Source organism: Hyperolius riggenbachi, chromosome 10, assembly GCF_040937935.1.
Source record: "Hyperolius riggenbachi isolate aHypRig1 chromosome 10, aHypRig1.pri, whole genome shotgun sequence".
NCBI lineage: Eukaryota > Metazoa > Chordata > Amphibia > Anura > Hyperoliidae > Hyperolius > Hyperolius riggenbachi.
In genome coordinates, this window is record NC_090655.1 from 237,212,201 (window position 1) to 237,234,129 (window position 21,929).

Genomic DNA, 21,929 nt, shown 5'->3' on the forward strand with positions numbered 1-21,929 from the left:
TTTTGTACTTGTCTAATTAAATGATTCTTATTCTGAAAATGCCATATGCAGTTAATCGTTTGGGGGGGGGGGGGGGGGGGGGGTTGCAGTTCGTCAATATTTGATTGAATGTGGGTATAGTTCAGTAAGAAATCAAGTGTTCAGGAACAATGAGGTAATTCATGCAGAACTTCACAGAAATTGTGGTAGTTTACTAAGTAAAACACAGTATCTGCAGAAATACAGACATCAAAAATAAAACTGCTGTTGGTAATACCAATCTGTATTTCCTAGCATATTTCAAATTACTTTTTTTCCATTCAAAACATTACCAAACATTTGGTAAGACGTTCTGTAAGGCTTCGTGAATTGAAGCCAATATTGTAAAAATATGGTATTTTTCCTTTTATTCCCAGTAGTTTTGAGTCACCCGAGCTGCTTGAGTATTCTGTTAATAGAGGAATGAAAGTGTATTAATGTCTGAATCTGAGGCCGCAGACTCCTTATTCTCCACAAGGTGGTAATCAGCTATGCTGGATGGAACGCACAGACAGGAAGTCTTGTCTGGAACAGACAGGAAGTTTGGGGTCAGTGGTAAAGTTTCAGGAAGTAGAGTGGAGACATTTCTGGAACTGGCAGCAGAGGTAATGAGATATCACTACCAGATGTGTGGGGGTGGGGTGCAGAAAGGGTCAGGGAGGCCATTTCTAGTAGAAGAAGGGGAGATGTGTATAAGAAGGACTTAAAGGAGTACTATCGATTGAAACGACTTTTTTTTTTAATACTCTATATTAGTGTACACATTACCACTAGTGCTAGGGGCACTTTATTTATTCACCCAGGTCTCTCTCACTATCCCTGCTTAAAAATTAATTTCTCACACAGCTCATAGTAGTTTGGGTCACCCTGAGCTGCTTGGTTACTCTGTCACACAGCTCACAAATATATTTCACTGTGTCACTCACAGCATGCAGCAGACATGAGGAGAAATAGGCTGATCTGAGGTGGTAACAGGTAACTAAATGAGCTGTAATATTGCTGGAATATAACTAGCTATACCAGGAGTCTGTGTTTACACTCAGACTGGCTGCCTGCTTGAGGAGATTCACTCCAGGCTGCATCCACTTTACAAGCTGCTGAGAGGGGCAGACCACTGTCTACAATTAGCATTATTAGTATCTTTATCAGTAAAGAGAAGCAAAGATAATAAACACACATTGCTAGAATCTTTAACTCCTTACCACCATATCAACAAGATTATTTCAGCAAGGTGATAATTAAACTATAAACTGAGGAGTTGATAGCATCTCCCCTTTGTAGAGACATGGTCTAGCCCTCTGGGAGCTCAGTATTAGATACATTTTGTATCCAACACTGACGCCAAAACTGACGGAGGATTTTACAGCTGAGAGGAACAGCTGTGTGAGGAATCCATATTGCTCCTAGTACTTGCCCTAATGTGTGCTACAACATACAGCATTTAAAAATAAATGCATACATCGATAGTATTCCTTTAAACATTTTCCTAACCAGCAATAAGGTTATCCAGAGAAAGAGATGTAGCAAATCCCTGAACACATAAACAGCTAATTAACTGGTTCATCTTCTACATACTGTTTTCTGCTAATTGCTAATTCTGCCTCTTGGCTGGGGACTGATAGGGATATTAGTGGGATCCTGGCTAATAATGGCTGATGAGGTATAGGGAGGCAAGGAACATACTGTATAGTGGGGAACCTGTTGGCAGAGGCGGGATTATGTGTGAACAGATGTGTGATAAAATGGCAAAGTTGAATTTACACCTGTGGTTTTCCTGTGTTCTGCTATGTATAAGCAATCAATAAATAAGAGGAGGACACTGTCACCTACCTCTTGTCTCAGTCTCTCACTATCCTCAGCTTTCCAGTTACCTGTAATACACCCAAGCTTCTCCGTATACAGGATCTTCTAAAAAAATTAGCATATTGTGATAAAGTTCATTATTTTCTGTAATGTACTGATAAACATTAGACTTTCATATATTTTAGATTCATTACACACAACTGAAGTAGTTCAAGCCTTTTATTGTTTTAATATTGATGATTTTGGCATACAGCTCATGAAAAACCCAAAATTCCTATCTCAAAAAATTAGCATATTTTATCCGACCAATAAAAGAAAAGTGTTTTTAAAACAAAAATGTCAACCTTCAAATAATTATATTCAGTTATGCACTCAATACTTGGTTGGGAATCCTTTTGCAGAAATGACTGCTTCAATGCGGCGTGGCATGGAGGCAATCAGCCTGTGGCACTGCTCAGGTGTTATGGAGGCCCAGGATGCTTCGATAGCGGCCTTAAGCTCATCCAGAGTGTTGGGTCTTGCGTCTCTCAACTTTCACTTCACAAAATCCCACAGATTCTCTATGGGGTTCAGGTCAGGAGAGTTGGCAGGCCAATTGTGCACAGTAATACCATGGTCAGTAAACCATTTACCAGTGGTTTTGGCACTGTGAGCAGCTGCCAGGTTGTGCTGAAAAATGAAATCTTCATCTCCAATAAAGCTTTTCAGCAGATGGAAGCATGAACCCACTTTTGAACCAGAAACAGCAGCAGAAGCGCCTGACCTGGGCTACAGAGAAGCAGCTGGACTGTTGCTCAGTGGTCCAAAGTACTTTTTTCAGGTGAAAGCAACTTTTGCATGTCATTCGGAAATCAAGGTGCCAGAGTCTGGAGGAAGACTGGGGAGAGGGAAATGCCAAAATGCCTGAAGTCCAGTGTCAAGTACCCACAGTCAGTGATGGTCTGGGGTGCCATGTCAGCTGCTGGTGTTGGTCCACTGTGTTTTATCAAGGGCAGGGTCAATGCAGCTAGCTATCAGGAGATTTTGGAGCACTTCATGCTTCCATCTGCTGAAAAGCTTTAAGGAGATGAATAATTCATTTTTCAGCACGACCTGGCACCTGCTCACAGTGCCAAAACCACTGGTAAATGGTTTACTGACCATGGTACTACTGTGCTCAATAGGCCTGCCAACTCTCCTGACCTGAACCCCATAGAGAATCTGTGGGATATTGTGAAGAGAAAGTTGAGAGACGCAAGACCCAACACTCTGGATGAGCTTAAGGCCGCTATCAAAGCATCCTGGGCCTCCATAACACCTGAGCAGTGCCACAGGCTGATTGCCTCCATGCCACGACGCATTGAAGCAGTCATTTCTGCAAAAGGATTCCCAACCAAGTATTGAGTGCATAACTGAACATAATTTATTTGAAGGTTGACTTTTTTTGTTTTAAAAACACTTTTCTTTTATTGGTCGGATAAAATATGCTAATTTTTTGAGATAGGAATTTTGGGTTTTCATGAGCTGTATGCCAAAATCATCAATATTAAAACAATAAAAGGCTTGAACTACTTCAGTTGTGTGTATTTGAATCTAAAATATATGAAAGTCTGTTTATCAGTACATTACAGAAAATAATGAACTTTATCACAATATGCTAATTTTTTGAGAAGATTCTGTATATCCACAGTGCATCCAAGTATCCATGTGCACTAGCATGTGTGTTTTTAAGTATGCATACCCCCAACTTTTTGAGGTAAGAAACAGGGACACTTTAAGGGCTAGTGCACACCACAAGAACTTTTTAAACGCTGGAGATTTTAAAAGCTCTTGCTAATGCAATGCTATGGTCACATCGCTCTAGTGTGCACACACACGTAAAATAACATTAGCAGGTGCTTTTAAAATCACAAAACACTCAGAGAAGCTCTTCTGGTGTGCACCAGCCCTAAGAGATTGCTCTGCCAAACCCATTATCATGCCCCAACCACAGCCCTTGTCATGTAAGTCACTGATCGGGGGCGGCATATGACCCTGTCGCTGTACCGTGAAGCATGGTCATATCACCGCACCTCTTTTGCTAGGCACACACTATGAGATCTTCCGGCAGATTTACTGTCAGATCGATTATTTCCAACATGTCTGATCTGATTTCCGATTGATTTCCGACTGGTTTCTGTTCACTTCTACTAGAAATCGATCAGAAAATGATCGAAAATCAGATCAGACATGTTGGAAATAATTGATCTGACAGTAAATATGCAAGAAAATCTCATAGTGTGTACCTAGCATTAGATGTGCAGCCGGTGTGAAGAGTTGTAGAAAGCTGATCCGGCAATTGAACCACATTTTGGCAATCTCTGGTTACTTGTCAAGTCCTTAATTCATTTTTTTTTTTTTTTGTAACACTGTTTTTTATTGCTTCATTCAACAAGAGAGTTACAAGGCAGTATAAACATATAGAAATGAACAAATAAGCAGGTACTGATATATGCATCTCCATTTTGTTTTTGCTTTCCCTTAAATACATCCAGAAGCTGATATAATAGCTTTTGTTAGTTTATCTTCTAGCATACGTGGGTCACGCCCCGAATTGATAAAAGTATCTTAGAAAAGGTGTAGTCAGCGTCCTCAGATTGTAGAGATGGGTTTCGTATTCAGGGTGAGTCCTTCAGGAGGGGAGGGAGTTGAGAATCCAGTCATAAGACATGGCCACATATATCAGGTGAGTATATCAGTGAGCGAGGAACATAAAAGGTAAAAAACATATTCATAAAGAAGGGAAATTGGTGATGGGTCACGGTGTTCAGGTAGTTTGCTTATATTTATGTCAGTTAAAGTGTAGTAAATGTGAAAGGGTCTCATACAGTCAGTTTCCTTTTTATTAGGACCAGCAGGCATTTGAAGCCATTTGTCCTTAATTCATTTTTATAACAAAATATTTACAGGCTAATTTTATGTAAAGTGGCAAAAGATGAGTTTTTTTTTTTTTTGTTTTTTTTTTTTTTTTTTTTAGGAATAAAAAAGGGAGGGGGACATTACTCTGAAACAATTTGGGGTTGAGTTTTCTGGCTGTGCTGTTCTTTAATCAATGTAAAGGAAAGAATGTTATGTATAATAATTAACTTGCAATGTCATAAAAATTGAAGAACTAATAATCAAACCATGATGGGACTTGTCCCAGTAATAGGAGTGTTGCTATGAAGCCTTTTGCTCTAAGTACCCTGGTGTACGCTTAGTTTGAAGAAAAAAAAAATGTAAAAGACTGAATGCTACGCGCACTAGTGGCCGTGTAGCGCACATAATTACCCTCAGCAACAGGAGCGCACGCTATGCTGTGGGTAGTGCAGCATAGCGAGCACTAGTAACTTTACGCTTGCTATTTGCCAATACGGAGCACTCCACTCATCCCACCCTGAGCCCCTTTGAGTCCAGTGATCCGCACATTTTGAATGGCTCACTTGACAGGCAGCCTATTGGGCCAATCAAACGTCCTTTAAAGTGACTTGATCCAAAGGGGCTCAGGGTGGGACAAGTGGAGCGCCCGTTATTGGCAAATAGCGGGCATAAAGTTACTAGCACCCGCAGCATAGCATGCGCTCCTGTCACTGAGGGTGATTACGCACGTTACGTGGCCACTAGCGCACGTAGCCTGCAGACTCTTACATTAAAGGCACACTGATTAAATAGCGCGAGTTACAGGAGGTTATTCGCTCTATTTTTGATAGTGAATCAACCCCTTCATGGGTAAACAATGACATTTACATGATCCTGTTTTGTTGTAAGCTCCTTGTAAGTCCTACCTTGTATGTTAACCCATTTCTCTATTGTGCAAGGCAGCATAACATGTTGGCGCTTTATAAATACAATAAATAGTAATAATAATAATAACTTTCTTTAATGTAAAGCTGGAGAGAATTAGGAGGTTCCATCATCTGTACTACATATCACTAAAGGATTCAAAGAATAGATCCTGCAGAAATATTATTGAAGTTTATTCATAACCTACATATGCAAAGAATATACCATGTATCAACTGACCCAGAAACACAGCCGCCTGAGCTCATTTAAGAAGGACTGAGGCAAAATGGAAAACTGTCCTGTGGTCTGACAAATCAAAATGTTTTTTTGGTTTTTTTTACATTAAGACATATGTTAATGGGACTGCCACCTAGTGAGACCTCTATGGAATTCAAGAACAAACATTAACATCATTGACCAATAATTCTTTCTCCCTGAACCCAGACCTAGCAATCCTCATGATAGGTCTAGAAACACTCAACATAAATATTCAACCTGTGGTTTGCCACCTATTAACTGCCACTATCCACCTGATAACCGTTCACTGGAAATCTTTAGAACCTGTTCCATGGACAAGACTTAAAACTCTAGTCAACTCCAACCTTCAAATGGAAAGACTTGAAAAACTAGAAACCAGAAACTCTCCCACAACTTTTAATGCCCGAGTTCCTGGTAAAATAAAACCCTAACCCACAGAACATGTTGTCTCCAAAGTTTAAGCCCCAGCAGCACAGTTACAGTTATAGTTACACAGTTATTTAGTTCCATAGTGATGTTATACAAGTCGGAAAACAACCTTGCTCCGTTCATACATCACTTTCATTATAGTTAATACACCTTTCTGAATACTTAGAAGGTAAACACGGTTACACTTTTCTTTATACATACCACAATAAAAATGCAACATTATAAGGTTACACAACTGAGACTCTATGACAAACTGGTCCTTAACAAGGTTCTTATTTCTGCGAGAACCGATTCTATCTCTCCGCACTATCCATCCACCCTGTATGTAAGGCGTTAGGGATGGGTTCGTGGTGAGGTGTAAAAGTAGTCTCAAGACGCATGATCTCAACAGCCTGATGCTTACTACCCCTGGTTCATATTTACAATTGTATTTTTGGTATGTTCCATATTCACTTGGATTGTATAGTTAACCCTGAATTTTACCCATGTTAAGATCACTATATCTTTACAATGTTGCTGCTTTTGTGTACTGTTGTCTACCAATATTGTATGCAAAACTTTAAAAACCTCAATAAAAATGTATTAAAGTAAAAAAGAATGTTATTTTGTGGATCACATCTTTGAGGCTGAGCAGAAAATTAACCCATCTGCTTTGTTATCCATTCAGAAGGCAGCATTTGTGATGGTATGGGGGGTGCATTAGTGCATGTGACATGGGTAGCTTGCACATCTGGGAAGGTATCATTAATGTTAAACTGTATGTTTAAGTTTTGATGCAATGTATGCTGCCATCCAGACTGCATCCTTTTAAGATAACTCCTTGCTTGATTTACAAAACAATGCCAAACCACACACTGCAAGTATTACAACAGCATGCAAAAGAGTCCAGGTGTCAAACTGCCTACCTGCAGTCCAGACATGTCACCCACTGATAACATCTGGCAGATTATTAAATACAAATACATCAAAGGAGACCCAAGTAAATGATTCACATGAATTGAAAATCATCACATTCTGTGTTTTTTTTTTTTTTTACTTTTCCGGCTTTTTCCCCCGCATGGGTTGTATCTTAAAAATAAGTGGTGTCAGCTTGAGTAACACTGTTATTGCTCTTCTTTCTGTCCCTTATGGTTTCTCTACAGAGTTGCCCCATATAAGGGTCATATGACCACATTACTAAGGATGGATGATGATTGGAATCACATGACCAAGATGATAATAGACATTACCCTGGAGATAGTCTACCTGGTGACTAGAGAGGTGAGGAGGATTCAGGGCGGTTACATGACATAATTTTTATTTCTATTTAAAAAAAAACGAATACCTGACCGAGAAGAGGAGGATTCTGGGAGATCACATGACTTCACTTTTACCTCTCATAATAAAACACACCCTTAACTGAAAAGTTAAGGAGGACTCTAGGAAGGGCACATAGCATCACTCTTAATTGTATTAATAAAGCACACACCTGAACAGAGAGGTGAGGAGAATGCTGGTTACATGCAGGGGCGTAACAATAGACCCTGCAAGGGATGCCTCTGCAGGGGGGCCCAGAAGCCACAGGGGGCCTGTGGAGGGAAAAGTTTGAGAAGCTAAGGGCATGGAGTGAAAAAACATATTCTGCTCTCGCACCATTGTTATATTGACTTCATGTGTCCACCACACAGATAAGGACTCATACACACTTTGGAATTTGTACACTGTCCCTGCTCCCTAGGGTTCATAGAAAACATCTGTCTCACACTGCAGCTAAGTTCTGATGACTCCATGTACAACCTAAAAAACAAAGGAGTCACATTTTGAAAAAAAGTTGTAGACTTTCCCTTTTCAGCAATCACTTCAAAAGGATTCCTAGATTCTTATCACACACACACGCAGCCTAATGACCTTATGGCCTCTAATTACTTTTACAACACAATGGAGTGGAGATTGATGTCTTAAAGAGACACTGAAGCGAAAAAAAATTATGATAATATGATTTGTATGTGTAGTACAGCTAAGAAATAAAACATTAAGATCAGATACATCAGTCTAATTGTTTCCAGTACAGGAAGAGTTAAGAAACTCCAGTTGTTATCTCTATGCAAACAAGCCATTAACTCTCCGACTAAGTTTAGTCGTGGAGAGGGCTGTTATCTGACTTTTATTATCTCAACTGTTTTCTTTTTCTCTGCTAGAGGAGAGGTCATTAGTGCACAGACTGCTCTGAAAGACTCATTTTGAATGCTGAATGTTGTGTAATCTGCACATATTATAGAATGATGCAATGTTAGAAAAAACACTATATACCTGAAAATAAAAATATGAGAATATTTTCTTTGCTGCTAATCTTCTAGTAATTATTCATAGTACACAACCAATTCACTATATCATATTTTTTTTTCCGCTTCAGTGTCTCTTTAAGGCCCATACACACGTCGGATTTTTCTGAACGACGGGTCGTTTGAACGTTCGGGTGATAAGACTGGTCTTGAGCGATCACCCGAACGACGGACTGTACACACACACGATTTGGCATCTGAACGACGGGACGTTCAAACGACCCGTCGTTCAGAAAAATCCGACGTGTGTATGGGCCTTTACTGTTGCTGCTTCATTGAGAGATTGTTGTCTCATACTGAGTCCAAGAACCCGTAATAACAGTATCAATCAGTGACATTCTGAATGTTTTGCCAAAGTTACATTGATACTATATCTTATATTCAGCATGTCATAGTTGTTCCTCCATATAGCATGTGCTCTCATATAGTAAAATAATACGGCTGTGTGTGTATGTATGTACTGGGAGCAGAGCTGCAACGAGGAACTTGTCGGCTGCAAGGGGCTGAAGGAAGCCCCGGGTAAGTAGATCTGGGGGTAGCATAGATTGCCTGACGTTTCCTTTAAGTCTAAGTGTATCTGCATGGGGAAAACACATTGGTCCTCAGTTTTCCTGTGCAGAAAGCGAGGGGGGGGGGGGGGCATCCAAAGTTTCGCAGGGAGGCCCAGTGATGTCTAGTTACGCCCTTGGTTACATGACATTGCTATTGCTTTTTTTTTTTTAATACAGATTTTCCCTCCTGTAAAGCCCGGTGATCATGTGACCATAATAGTGCCTTCAACCCAACCCTTGATACCCAAGACAAGCAACAAGAAGAAGATTCTAGAAGTGACCAAGAAGATCACTGAGCTTCTGGTGGGAAAGGTAAGCAGTGCTGGGACTTGATCCAGAGGAGATGTCGGGCATCTAAGCATGTCGGATCCTATAAGGTGCTGGGATGTCTCTGTTCCTCGATGGATGTATAAGTTAGTGAATGATATTTGTCTATAATGAGCCTGGACTTCTGAACAATTCAGCTAGGCTTACACTATCATGGTTTCGTGCAATGAACAGTGACCTCGAATCTGCTGTCACTGTCCAGCTTGTTCACAATTGTTCCATTGCACTGGTTGCATTGGGCATGTCATAGATAGCATGCCATGTATGACATTTCATACTTCCATCCAGTGTCGGAAATATCTTGCAAGTCAGGACTTTGAGTGTCGGCAGTGCCAGGGATGGCAGACAGAATGCTCTTGTCAGCAGCACATATCTAAACGAATCCAATTCTTAACATTGGATCTATCAACATGTTTTTTGTGGTCTGTTCCATGCATCGTGAACCTACCCTACCTGAGGCTTTCCTAGTTGGAAAATCAGCAAGGATAGCAGCTTAAAGAGGAACTCTAACCCAGGATTCATTTTCATCCCAATCAGTAGCTGATAACCACTTTCATATGAGAAATCTTTACCTTTTCTTTAATACATCATCAGGGACATCTGCATAGCTGATATTGTGGTTAAATTCTTCCCAAAGTGTGATGTCACGGCCATGGCCCTGAGAATTTCCTTTTTTGCACAGTGGGAGACATGGCAGCGCTTTCAAACAAACCCCATACCTGAATGTTTTATCTGCAAATAGCAGCACGAGGAATTATGTTTTTATTGCTAGGTTAGTGGTAGGTCTTCCCCAAGGGGGTACGTCACCGCCGTGGGGAAGTCTATTAGGTCATAATTTGTGCACTAATTATCACTGAAGCTAACACCCCCCCCCCCCCCCCCCCTGGTTTATAGTGTATGCAGGGTGTGTAATATAGTCCAGTTTCTGGAGCTCTGCTAGTGTTGGGCGAACATCTAGATGTTCGGGTTCGGGCCGAACAGGCCGAACATGGCCGCGATGTTCGGGTGTTCGACCCGAACTCCGAACATAATGGAAGTCAATGGGGACCCGAACTTTTGTGGTTTGTAAAGCCTCCTTACATGCTACATACCCCAAATTTACAGGGTATGTGCACCTTGGGAGTGGGTACAAGAGGAAAAAAAATTTAGCAAAAAGAGCTTATAGTTTTTGAGAAAATCGATTTTAAAGTTTCAAAGGGAAAACTGTCTTTTAAATGCGGGAAATGTCTGTTTTCTTTGCACAGGTAACATGCTTTTTGTCGGCATGCAGTCATAAATGTAATACATATAAGAGGTTCCAGGAAAAGGGACCGGTAATGCTAACCCAGCAGCAGCACACGTGATGGAACAGGAGGAGGGTGGCGCAGGAGGAGAAGGCCACGCTTTGAGACACAACAACCCAGGCCTTGCATGAGGACAAGAAGCGTGCGGATAGCATGCTTTGTACCACCATGCAGTCATAAATGTAATAAAGATAAGTGGTTCAATAAACAGGGACCACGCGGCAACGCTAACCCAGCAGCAGCACACGTGATGGAACAGGAGGAGGCGCAGGAGGAGAAGGCCACGCTTTGTGAGACACAACAACCCAGGCCTTGCATGAGGACAAAAAGCGTGCGGATAGCATGCTTTGTACCGCCATGTAGTCATAAATGTAATAAAGATAAGAGGTTCAATAAACAGGGACCACGCGGCAACGCTAACCCAGCAGCAGCAGCAGCAGCAGCACACGTGATGGAACAGGAGGAGGCGCAGGAGGAGAAGGCCACGCTTTGTGAGACACAACAACCCAGGCCTTGCATGAGGACAAAAAGCGTGCGGATAGCATGCTTTGTACCGCCATGTAGTCATAAATGTAATAAAGATAAGAGGTTCCATAAACAGGGACCGGCAACGGTAACCCAGCAGCAGCAGCAGCAGCAGCAGCACACGTGATGGAACAGGAGGAGGCGCAGGAGGAGAAGGCCACGCTTTGTGAGACACAACAACCCAGGCCTTGCATGAGGACAAAAAGCGTGCGGATAGCATGCTTTGTACCGCCATGTAGTCATAAATGTAATAAAGATAAGAGGTTCCATAAACAGGGACCGGCAACGGTAACCCAGCAGCAGCAGCAGCAGCAGCAGCACACGTGATGGAACAGGAGGAGGCGCAGGAGGAGAAGGCCACGCTTTGTGAGACACAACAACCCAGGCCTTGCATGAGGACAAAAAGCGTGCGGATAGCATGCTTTGTACCGCCATGTAGTCATAAATGTAATAAAGATAAGAGGTTCCATAAACAGGGACCGGCAACGGTAACCCAGCAGCAGCAGCAGCAGCAGCAGCACACGTGATGGAACAGGAGGAGGCGCAGGAGGAGAAGGCCACGCTTTGTGAGACACAACAACCCAGGCCTTGCATGAGGACAAAAAGCGTGCGGATAGCATGCTTTGTACCGCCATGTAGTCATAAATGTAATAAAGATAAGAGGTTCCATAAACAGGGACCGGCAACGGTAACCCAGCAGCAGCAGCAGCAGCACACGTGATGGAACAGGAGGAGGCGCAGGAGGAGAAGGCCACGCTTTGTGAGACACAACAACCCAGGCCTTGCATGAGGACAAAAAGCGTGCGGATATAGCAGCAATGCTTTTTGCCGCCATGCAGTCATAAATGTAATACAGATGAGAGGTTCAATAAACAGGGACCGGAAACGCTAAACCATCCCAGATGTTCATCGGTCATGTTACTTGGTTGGGGTCCAGGAGTGTTGCGTAGTCGTTTCCAATCCAGGATTGATTCATTTTAATTTGAGTCAGACGGTCTGCATTTTCTGTGGAGAGGCGGATACGCCGATCTGTGATGATGCCTCCGGCAGCACTGAAACAGCGTTCCGACATAACGCTGGCTGCCGGGCAAGCCAGCACCTCTATTGCGTACATTGCCAGTTCGTGCCAGGTGTCTAGCTTCATGCCCGGTTTCAGGTCCAGCGGTGCCAGCCACAAATCCGTCTGTTCCTTTATTCCCCTCCAAATTTCCTCCCCTGTGTGCTGCTTATCCCCAAGGCAGATCAGCTTCAGCAACGCTTGCTGACGCATGCCAACAGCTGTGCTGCACTGCTTCCACGATCCTACTGCTGCTGGTGCTGGGTTAGCATTTCCGGATGAGGTACAGCTTTGAGATGCGTTGGAGGAGAAGGAGTCAGAGAGGTAGGTGCTGCTGTTGTTATCCAGCTGTTTGCGGCGTGGGCAACACCCGCGCCGTAGCAGGTGAGGAATCGCTGCCAGGCTCCACAAGGTTCACCCAGTGCGCGGTAAGGGAGATGTATCGACCCTGGCCGAACGCACTCGTCCAGGTGTCAGTGGTGAGGTGAACCTTGCAGGCAACGGCATTCTTCAAGCTTCGGGTTATTTAGCTGACCACGTGCTCATGCAACTCAGGCACTGCAGAGCGCGCAAAGTGGTAGCGGCTGGGAACCACGTAACGTGGGATGGCCACTGACATCATGCCCTTGAAGCTGTTTGTCTCCACCACTCGATATGGCAGCATTTCGCAGGCCAGAAGCTTGGCTATGCTGGCTGGCTGTTACTGCCACGGCCCGGGGGTCATTTGCTGGCAATTTCCTCTTGTGCTCAAACATCTCAGAGACAGACAACTCAACCGTAGCGCTGCACACCGAAGGGCTGTTGGTTGTTGTGTTTGATGAACACTGGGAGACCTCAAGAGCACTAGTCCGGAAAGTGACAGTGTCAGCATCGTCTGATGTTTGTGAATGTTGTGAACCACGCAATGGCTGGGCTACTGCTGCTGCTGAGGCGGGTCTGGTGGTGAGTCTGGTGAACCCAAGGGAGGCAGTGTTGCTGGTGGTACCCTGTCCTGCCGCGTTTGCCCACAGAGTGGGATGTTTGGATAGAATGTGGCGGCTCATGCTGGTGGTGGAGAGGTTGTTAATACTTTTCCCCCTGCTCAGGCGGGTCTTGCACACCTTGCAAATCGCCATGGTAACATCCTCAGTGCAGTCTTCAAAGAAAGCCCAGACTTTAACTGGCTGAGGACTCGGACCTCGTGCGTGATGTGCTGGTGCTGCTTAACCCACTGCTGGACGCTTGAGAGGTCATCCAAGTAATTATCTGGTCCTGTTCTTTTGGATCTGTGAGGGTTGTTGTCCTGGACAACATGGGCAGTATTGAGTGGGTTTTCTTGGGTGCTCCCCTGTGGCCTGTACGTGAACCGTCAGGGGAAACACCTCTTCCCTTGCCCCTCCCTCTTTCACCGGATTTCTTCCTCATTTCACTTATCCTTAAAGTACACGCTGACTGGCAGCAGTACAGTGGCAGTACAGAAATGCTATACAGTGGTGGGTGAGCGGTGTACCACTATTGTCAGCAGTGACACAGAGCACAATGCTATACAGTGGCGGGTGAGCGGTGTACTACTGTTCCCAGCAGACACAGAGTGGAAGTAAACACAATGCTATATAGTGTGGCTGAGCCGTGTACACAGAGTGGCATTAAACACAATGCTATATAGTCTGCTATATAGTCACCCCGAACAGGGTGATGTTCTGCAGAACCCAAACAGTGGCAAACACTGTTCGCCCAACACTACTGGGAGGGAACGCAGATTTTAGTACCTAAACACACGATACAACATGTTTTCCGGGGTCGGACTCTGAGGCACATACAGATGGTCCCGATCATCATCCTCATCATACAACTCTTCTCCTGAGTCTGACCCACCCACCACCTCTGCCACCCCAACATCCCCAGACACAGACCCCTCATCGTCCTCAACATTAACTTGGGATGCTGGCCTGAGCCAGACCTCCTCCTCCACATCAGGCCCCATCATCTCCTCAATGGCAGCCCTCATTAATCGCTCTGGCGACGGACTGATGGACACAACGTTCTCCTCCGGGGAGGGCTGCTGCTGACCACTGGCTGCTGGGGTGGATGTTATAGCTTGCGTGGGGCGTTGGCTGTTGCTGTTGTTGGGAGTGCTGCTCACAGCGGAGGTCTCTGGGGAACTCATGTTGAGCTCATATAGTGGTTGACGGTGAGTGGAGTATTACTGATCCCAGCAATATACACACTGACTGGCAGAGTACGCAATGCTATATAGTGTGGCTGAGCGGTGTACACAGAGTGGCAGTAAACACAATGCTATATAGTCTGGCTGAGCGAGCGGTGTACTACTGTTCCCAGCAGAATCAGAGTGGCAGTAAACAATGGTATATAGTCTGGCTGAGCGGTGTACACAGAGTGTCAGTAAACAATGGTATATAGTCTGGCTGAGCGAGCGGTGTACTACTGTTCCCAGCAGAATCAGAGTGGCAGTAAACAATGGTATATAGTCTGGCTGAGCGAGCGGTGTACTACTGTTCCCAGCAGAATCAGAGTGGCAGTAAACAATGGTATATAGTCTGGCTGAGCGGTGTACACAGAGTGTCAGTAAACAATGGTATATAGTCTGGCTGAGCGAGCGGTGTACTACTGTTCCCAGCAGAATCAGAGTGGCAGTAAACAATGGTATATAGTCTGGCTGAGCGGTGTACACAGAGTGTCAGTAAACAATGGTATATAGTCTGGCTGAGCGGTGTACACACAATGCTATATAGTCTGCTATATAGTGTCAGTAAACAATGGTATATAGTCTGGCTGAGCGAGCGGTGTACTACTGTTCCCAGCAGAATCAGAGTGGCAGTAAACAATGGTATATAGTCTGGCTGAGCGGTGTACACAGAGTTTCAGTAAACAATGGTATATAGTCTGGCTGAGCGGTGTACACAGAGTGTCAGTAAACAATGGTAAATAGTCTGGCTGAGCGGTGTACACAGAGTGGCAGTAAACACAATGCTATATAGTCTGGCTGAGCGAGCGGTGTACTACTGTTCCCAGCAGAATCAGAGTGGCAGTAAACAATGGTATATAGTCTGGCTGAGCGGTGTACACAGAGTGTCAGTAAACAATGGTATATAGTCTGGCTGAGCGGTGTACACAGAGTGTCAGTAAACAATGGTATATAGTCTGGCTGAGCGGTGTACACAGAGTGGCAGTAAACACAATGCTATATACTCTGGCTGAGCGAGCGGTGTACTACTGTTCCCAGCAGACACAGAACAGTAAACAGAATGCTATATAGTGTGGCTGAGCGAGCGGTGTACCACTATTCCCAGCAGACACAGAACAGTAAACAGAATGCTATATAGTGTGGCTGAGCGAGCGGTGTACCACTATTCCCAGCAGACACAGAGTGGCAGTAAACAGAATGCTATATAGTGTGGCTGAGCGAGGTACACAGAGTGGCAGTAAACAGAATGCTATATAGTGTGGCTGAGCAAGCGGTGTACTACTATTCCCAGCAGACACAGAGTGGCAGTAAACAGAATGCTATATAGTGTGGCTGAGCGAGGTACACAGAGTGGCAGTAAACAGAATGCTATATAGTGTGGCTGAGCAAGCGGTGTACTACTGTTCCCAGCAGTGACACAATGACAGGGGGGACCCTGGCTAGCGTGGCTGGAGCGCGAACTACCCTGCCTGCCTACCCAAAGCTAAACCCACAGACAAATGGCGGAGATATGACGTGGTTCGGGTATTTATTTACCCGAACCACGTGACCGTTCGGCCAATCAGAGCGCGTTCGGGTCCGAACCACGTGACCCGTTCGGCCAATCACAGCGCTAGCCGAACGTTCGGGGAACGTTCGGCCATGCGCTCTTAGTTCGGCCATGTGGCCGAACGGTTTGGCCGAGCACCGTCAGGTGTTCGGCCGAACTCGAACATCACCCGAACAGGGTGATGTTCTGCAGAACCCGAACAGTGGCGAACACTGTTCGCCCAACACTAAGCTCTGCCCACCGGTGCAGATAAGTCACTATTCCCCCTCCCCCTCTTTGCCTGCAGTGTATGCTGGGTGTGTAATATAGTCTAGTTTCTGGAGCTCTGCTCACCATTGCAGATAAAACATTCAGGTATGGGTTTTTTTGAAAGCGCTGCCATGTCTCCCACTGTGCAAAATTGAATGTAAGTATACTAGTGGCTAGCTGCCTTCACTGTTTTAAATTCACTTTCAAATTTTTAGATTAGAATTTAGCACATAATTTTGCATCTGTTTTGCATTCAATACATGTATTCAGCCCTAGGGGGCTCTGCATTGCCTCTGATGGCTTACAATTCAGGTGCATCCTTGAGCGCTTATCATTTGTCTGTTTGATTGTATCCTGACAATTTCCTGGCTGTGAACCTTGTTGCATTGTGGGAAATAATGGCTATTTTCTGCCAAGCAAGCAGTATCTCCCTATGTATGTATATATATATATATATATATATATATATATATATATATATATATATATATATATATATATATATATATATATATATATATATATATATATATATATATATATATAAAATAAAAAAACATCATATTATTAGTGGGTGTTTATAGATATTGGCAGTTGGTGCTGTGTATTTTTTTCTAGTCTGCCAGCAGTAAAGATGGTTACCTGCAGGCTCAGGGTGGATCAAACAACATGAAAGAATTACATGGAGAATATCAACTATCTATCTGATCTATCCTCTATTTTTTTTACTCCTCACTTTGCAATATATTGAATACTCTTTTTACCCCCAGGGCCGGGCCGAGGCATAGGCTGGAGAGGCTCCAGCCTCTGGGCGCAGTGTAGAAAGGGGCGCAGAATTCATTCAGCTGTAATTCCTAATTGTGTATGAAGCAGAAAGAAATAAGAAAAGGGGATACATAGCAGTGACTGCAAGCCAGATAACTAGATATTAAGGTGTTGGGGAGGTTGTGGGCCCTGTGGCGCCTCTTAGTCTAATAGCAGTCAGTGTGTGACAGCTGGGGTGGGAGGGATGGAGGGACGCACTTTGGTGTCTCAGCCTTGGGTGCTGGAGGACCTTGTCCCGGCTCTGCCCCCTACTACTATCTTTTGGTAAAGTTCTTGTTTAGGTCTTCTACCATCAAAAGTGTGTCCTTTTTTTCCACAATTCCACAACTCTTTTTTTAGTTATGTCTGATTGTCTTTGAATGTATGGCTAAAATATTTCTCATATCCCGCTTTTAAGCTATCTAATTTAAAAATAGTTTGCTCAATTGAGCTTCAAATATTAAAAATCTGCACATTGCATACAAGGCTACCGAGATATTTTTTTGAAAATTGGTGACATTTTACTGAATCTTTGTGTATGTTACTAAAGTTAAAGGACAACTGTAATGAGAGGGATATGGAGGCTGCCATATTTATTTCCTTTTAAACAATGCCAGTTACTTGGCTATCCTACTGATCCTCTGCCTCTAATATTTTTAGACCCTAAACAAGCATATGCAGATCAGGAGTTTCTGACATTATTGTCAGATCTGACAAGATTAGCTGCATGCTTGGTTTTGATGTGATTCAGACACTACTGCAGCTAAATAGACCAGCAAGACTGCCAGGCAACCGGTATTGTTTAAAAGGAAATAAATATGACAGCCTCCATATTCTTCTTACTTCAGCTGTCCTTTAACCCTATTCTTTGTATTGGGTCTCATTTGCCAAATTCCCTGCATTGTAGGATGAGGAGGGGGAGGTCCTGGAAGGACAGAAGGATCAGGAGGAGAACATTGTGATGGAAGATCAGAAGATCCCACCTCCTCCTCAGGTAAAGCCCGATGACTTATTCTTGATGTTTATCTTCTTATCGGTATATTTCAGTCTTGTCACTTCTATTATTTTTCTGTTCTAATTTCAGTATAGAAAAATGACTGGCTTTAATAATGCTTTTGAAGAAGAGATAAAGGATAAAAATGCAATGGAGAAGGAACAGTATTTAGGAGGGTACATGGAGCTCTACAAGGATCCCATGATGGAGAATCCGCCACCCCTCACATCACAGAGTAAGAGGAGACTTTCATTTCTTGTAAAGTATAAAACAGTATGGAGGGTCCACTAGATTCCTCCCAACATCTGATAAACACTTAGAGACTAGGGATGATCAATCAGATGCAATTATTTCTAAGTTCATGCAGATGTATGTACATTTTTATGCAAATATATGCAGCTTGAAAATGGACCAATCAATTTAAACTTGGGTGGGACTTGATTGGTCCATTTTCAAGCTGCATATATCTGCATAAAAACTGACATAAATGTGCATGAACTCGGAAATAGTTGCATCTGATTGATCATCCCTAATAGAGACAATATATAATGTCAAATAGAGACAATATAAATAATATATTTTTTCAATTTATTCTTAAAATAACTTTTAAGCATTTTGCTATTGCAAAAAAGTACCAAAGAATAGACAAAAAAAGTACTATCAAAATTATTTTGAGTATTTTCTCACTTGCTGGTGAATTAAAATTCATCTTATTGACAAGGTGTGAAAATATCAACTAGGAGAAGACTAAGAAGAAAAAGTTAATTGCATGTGGGCCAATGTATTCAGTCAGTGTGTGTGTGTTTCCTACAGATGGTGCCAGTAACAGAAATCCACCAGAGAGAAGTACAGGTCCTCTTTATTCCCAGGATTGTTCACAGAAAGATCACAACTACTCACTCTGTTCTCAGGTAGATGGGACTGAACACTAAAATTGAAAACTGATTTAATCTGCATGGGAATATATACTTCTATTTACTATCAGTTCACTGATTGTGTTTTAAAAATCTATTTGTCTTCATGACAATTTTCCATTTCAGAATAAACAATTCCTAGGTGTGAAAATGATGGTTGCAGACGTGGAAGAAGCGCACTATGTGCAGAGTGATCAGCGGTCTACAGATGAGAGTGGAATGATGGTGACAGCTGAGGCAGAAAAGAAAACGCATGTGAGGGGTAATCAGCAGTCCACGGAGGGGAACGTAATGATGGAGGCAATTAAAGAGGAAAAAGAAGAGACGTTTGTGGGGAGTGGTCCGCAGCCTACAGAGGAAGGGGACATGATGGGGACAAGTAAAGATAAGGAAGAAGTTCAGCAGATCTTCATATCATTAGGTAGGGCGGTACTTGGATAGAAATGGTGGACAAGTAATACTGACAACTAGTACTAACATCAGACAGTGGCATGCAAAGATAACCAGCAACAGGCAAATACCATTAGCATGCAGATATGACCACTCATAGGGAGATATGATGACCAGCAAGCAGGTAATAGTGACATGCCTATAATGTAAACAGTAGGCAGATATTAGCAGTGGCAGCAAGATATCAGTGCAATGCATGTAATACCTATGAAAGACAGATATCACCAATAGCAAACAGATATCAATGGCACAAGCAATACAAAACACAACAGCAGACTGTTGAACATGCATTTAGATCTCTTTAAAGTGGACCTGAACTCTTGCACAAGACAGAAGGAAAACATAGAAATGCACCCTGTATGTATTTAGAGAGTTTAGCCTGTCTAATTCCCCCTCATCTGTGACTAATCACAATTGTAATTTGATCACTGAGCTGTGTCAGCTGGCTACCTTGGCAGAGCAGCTAATTGGTAAACACAGGATGTAAACCATATGTCTGCTTCTACGAAAGCAGGAATTAGACACACTGAAGATTTATTGCAGGACTTGTATAAGATGTTTTTCTTTAAAGCTTATTATGTTGTTGCGTATCTCTTAGAGCAGAGAGGAAGTTCTGAGTTTAGGTCCCCTTTAAATGTGCATGGCTATGACTGCGGCATGTTAGATAAGTTATAGTGGCTTTCTAGGGGTTAAAGGGCAGGGGGGAAGGAGGGCAGAGAAAATGGTTTAGATAATCCTCCCCCAACCCCCAACCCACACACACTAACACACTGATGCCTAACTCTAACTGACCCTGCACACATGCATAACCCCACCCCCCTCCTACCCAGCCCCCCCCCCTCAGATTTCCCTTTATTGCCGCAAATCGCATGGGCATCTTTGCAGCCCAAACTTCTCGTTTTGTGGTTTACACCCCAATTTAAAGTCCCATCTGCATAACTCAACATGCTAGGCCCATCACCATAACCTCCATATGCTGCACAATTTAAAAATGAGTTTACATCTAATTTTCTTTCCAACAGATGGATGCTATGTCAGAACCACCCCACAAGAATATCTTATATCCTATCCGGATGATACTGCAGAAGATCAGGGCATTGTAGGATATTTTCCAGGAGGAAACCCCATTACTGGAAACACCCATCACAGAGGGCACAGTGCAAAGAGAGGAACCGCTCCATCTAGTGGTTGGGGGTCTTATGAGTCACAAGCTTTTGTGTCAGGAATGCATCAAAAGCGTGTGGATACATCACGAGATACTTTAAATCCACAGGAGTCGTTTTCTCCTACCTCAGATACAATTACATCAAGATATGAAAAGCTGTTTCCTCATAAAGAATCTGATAAATATTTTACTAATACATCATCATTTGAGGAGCATCAGACAGTTAAGACGCATGAGCTTACATACTTATGTTCAGTGTGTGGGAAGAGTTTTGGATTTAAATCGAATTGGGTTAGGCACCAGAGAATCACACTGGCGAAAAACCCTTTTCTTGTTCCGAATGTGGCAAATGTTTCAATATGGGGGCAAACCTTCTTACACACCAGCGATCCCACACCGGTGAGAGGCCCTTCCTCTGCTCAGAGTGCGGGAAAGGCTTCATCACGAACGGAGACCTCGTGAAACATCAGAGAATACACACAGGCCTGCGCCCCTTTTCATGTTCGGATTGCGGGAGATGTTTCGTTCAGAGAGAGCATCTTCTTAAACACTGCCGGACCCATATTCGCAATTGTTCTTTTTCCTGTTCAGAGTGTGGGAAGCATTATAGACGGAAGGAGGGTCTAATTGGGCATCAGAAGATACACGGCCATTGAGGGCAGAGGCACGTATACCATACGTATAAGATGCTCCAGAATATAAGACGCACCCAGGTTTAGAGGGCAAAAACCAGGGAAAAAATATACAAACTAAACCTGGTGCATGTTTGCCCCCAATTATTGTGCCCTCCTGTATCCCCTTCTGTCCCCGGGGTGACCCGTCTGTCCCCCATGTGTCCCCAGTATCTCTCCCTGTGTTTCCAAACCAGTCCCCCCCCCCATTTATAACTAGCAGTGTCGGAGAGTATCTCACCTATTACATGGCTCCCTCAGCAATTGCAGACCTCTTATCTCCGGCGTTGCTCCTCTAGTGCAGACTTCTGCTGATTGCGTCATCAGCAGAAGCCATCACTAGGGAGAGCCATGCAGGAGATGAGAGGTCTGCGATCGCCAAGGGAGCCATGAATTAGGTGAGACACACTCCTGATACTAATTATACATGGGGTTGCGGAGACACACGGGGGAGGGGGGGGGGGGGCAATGCAGGGCAGCATGGGGGATCGCTAGTTCCTATCCACAGACGTTCGTTAGTCAGGGATTCCCTGCATTCACCATATAATTCGCTGGGACATTTTCTCTCATTTTTTTTTTTTTTGTAACACTAATTT

General features: G+C 43.6%; 1 protein-coding gene across 1 annotated transcript; it reads left to right on the forward strand.

Moving 5' to 3' along the window:
- The first annotated feature begins 325 nt into the window (after nt 1-325).
- Nucleotides 326-21,548, forward strand: LOC137534957 (uncharacterized). Its single transcript, XM_068256697.1, has 8 exons — nt 326-623; nt 7,431-7,548; nt 9,338-9,472; nt 18,047-18,133; nt 18,224-18,368; nt 18,947-19,044; nt 19,174-19,468; nt 20,520-21,548. The coding sequence occupies exons 1-8, from the start codon at nt 517-519 to the stop codon at nt 21,122-21,124; spliced, it is 1,590 nt and encodes a 529-aa protein (XP_068112798.1). The 5' UTR covers nt 326-516; the 3' UTR covers nt 21,125-21,548.
- The last annotated feature ends 381 nt before the right edge of the window (nt 21,549-21,929 follow it).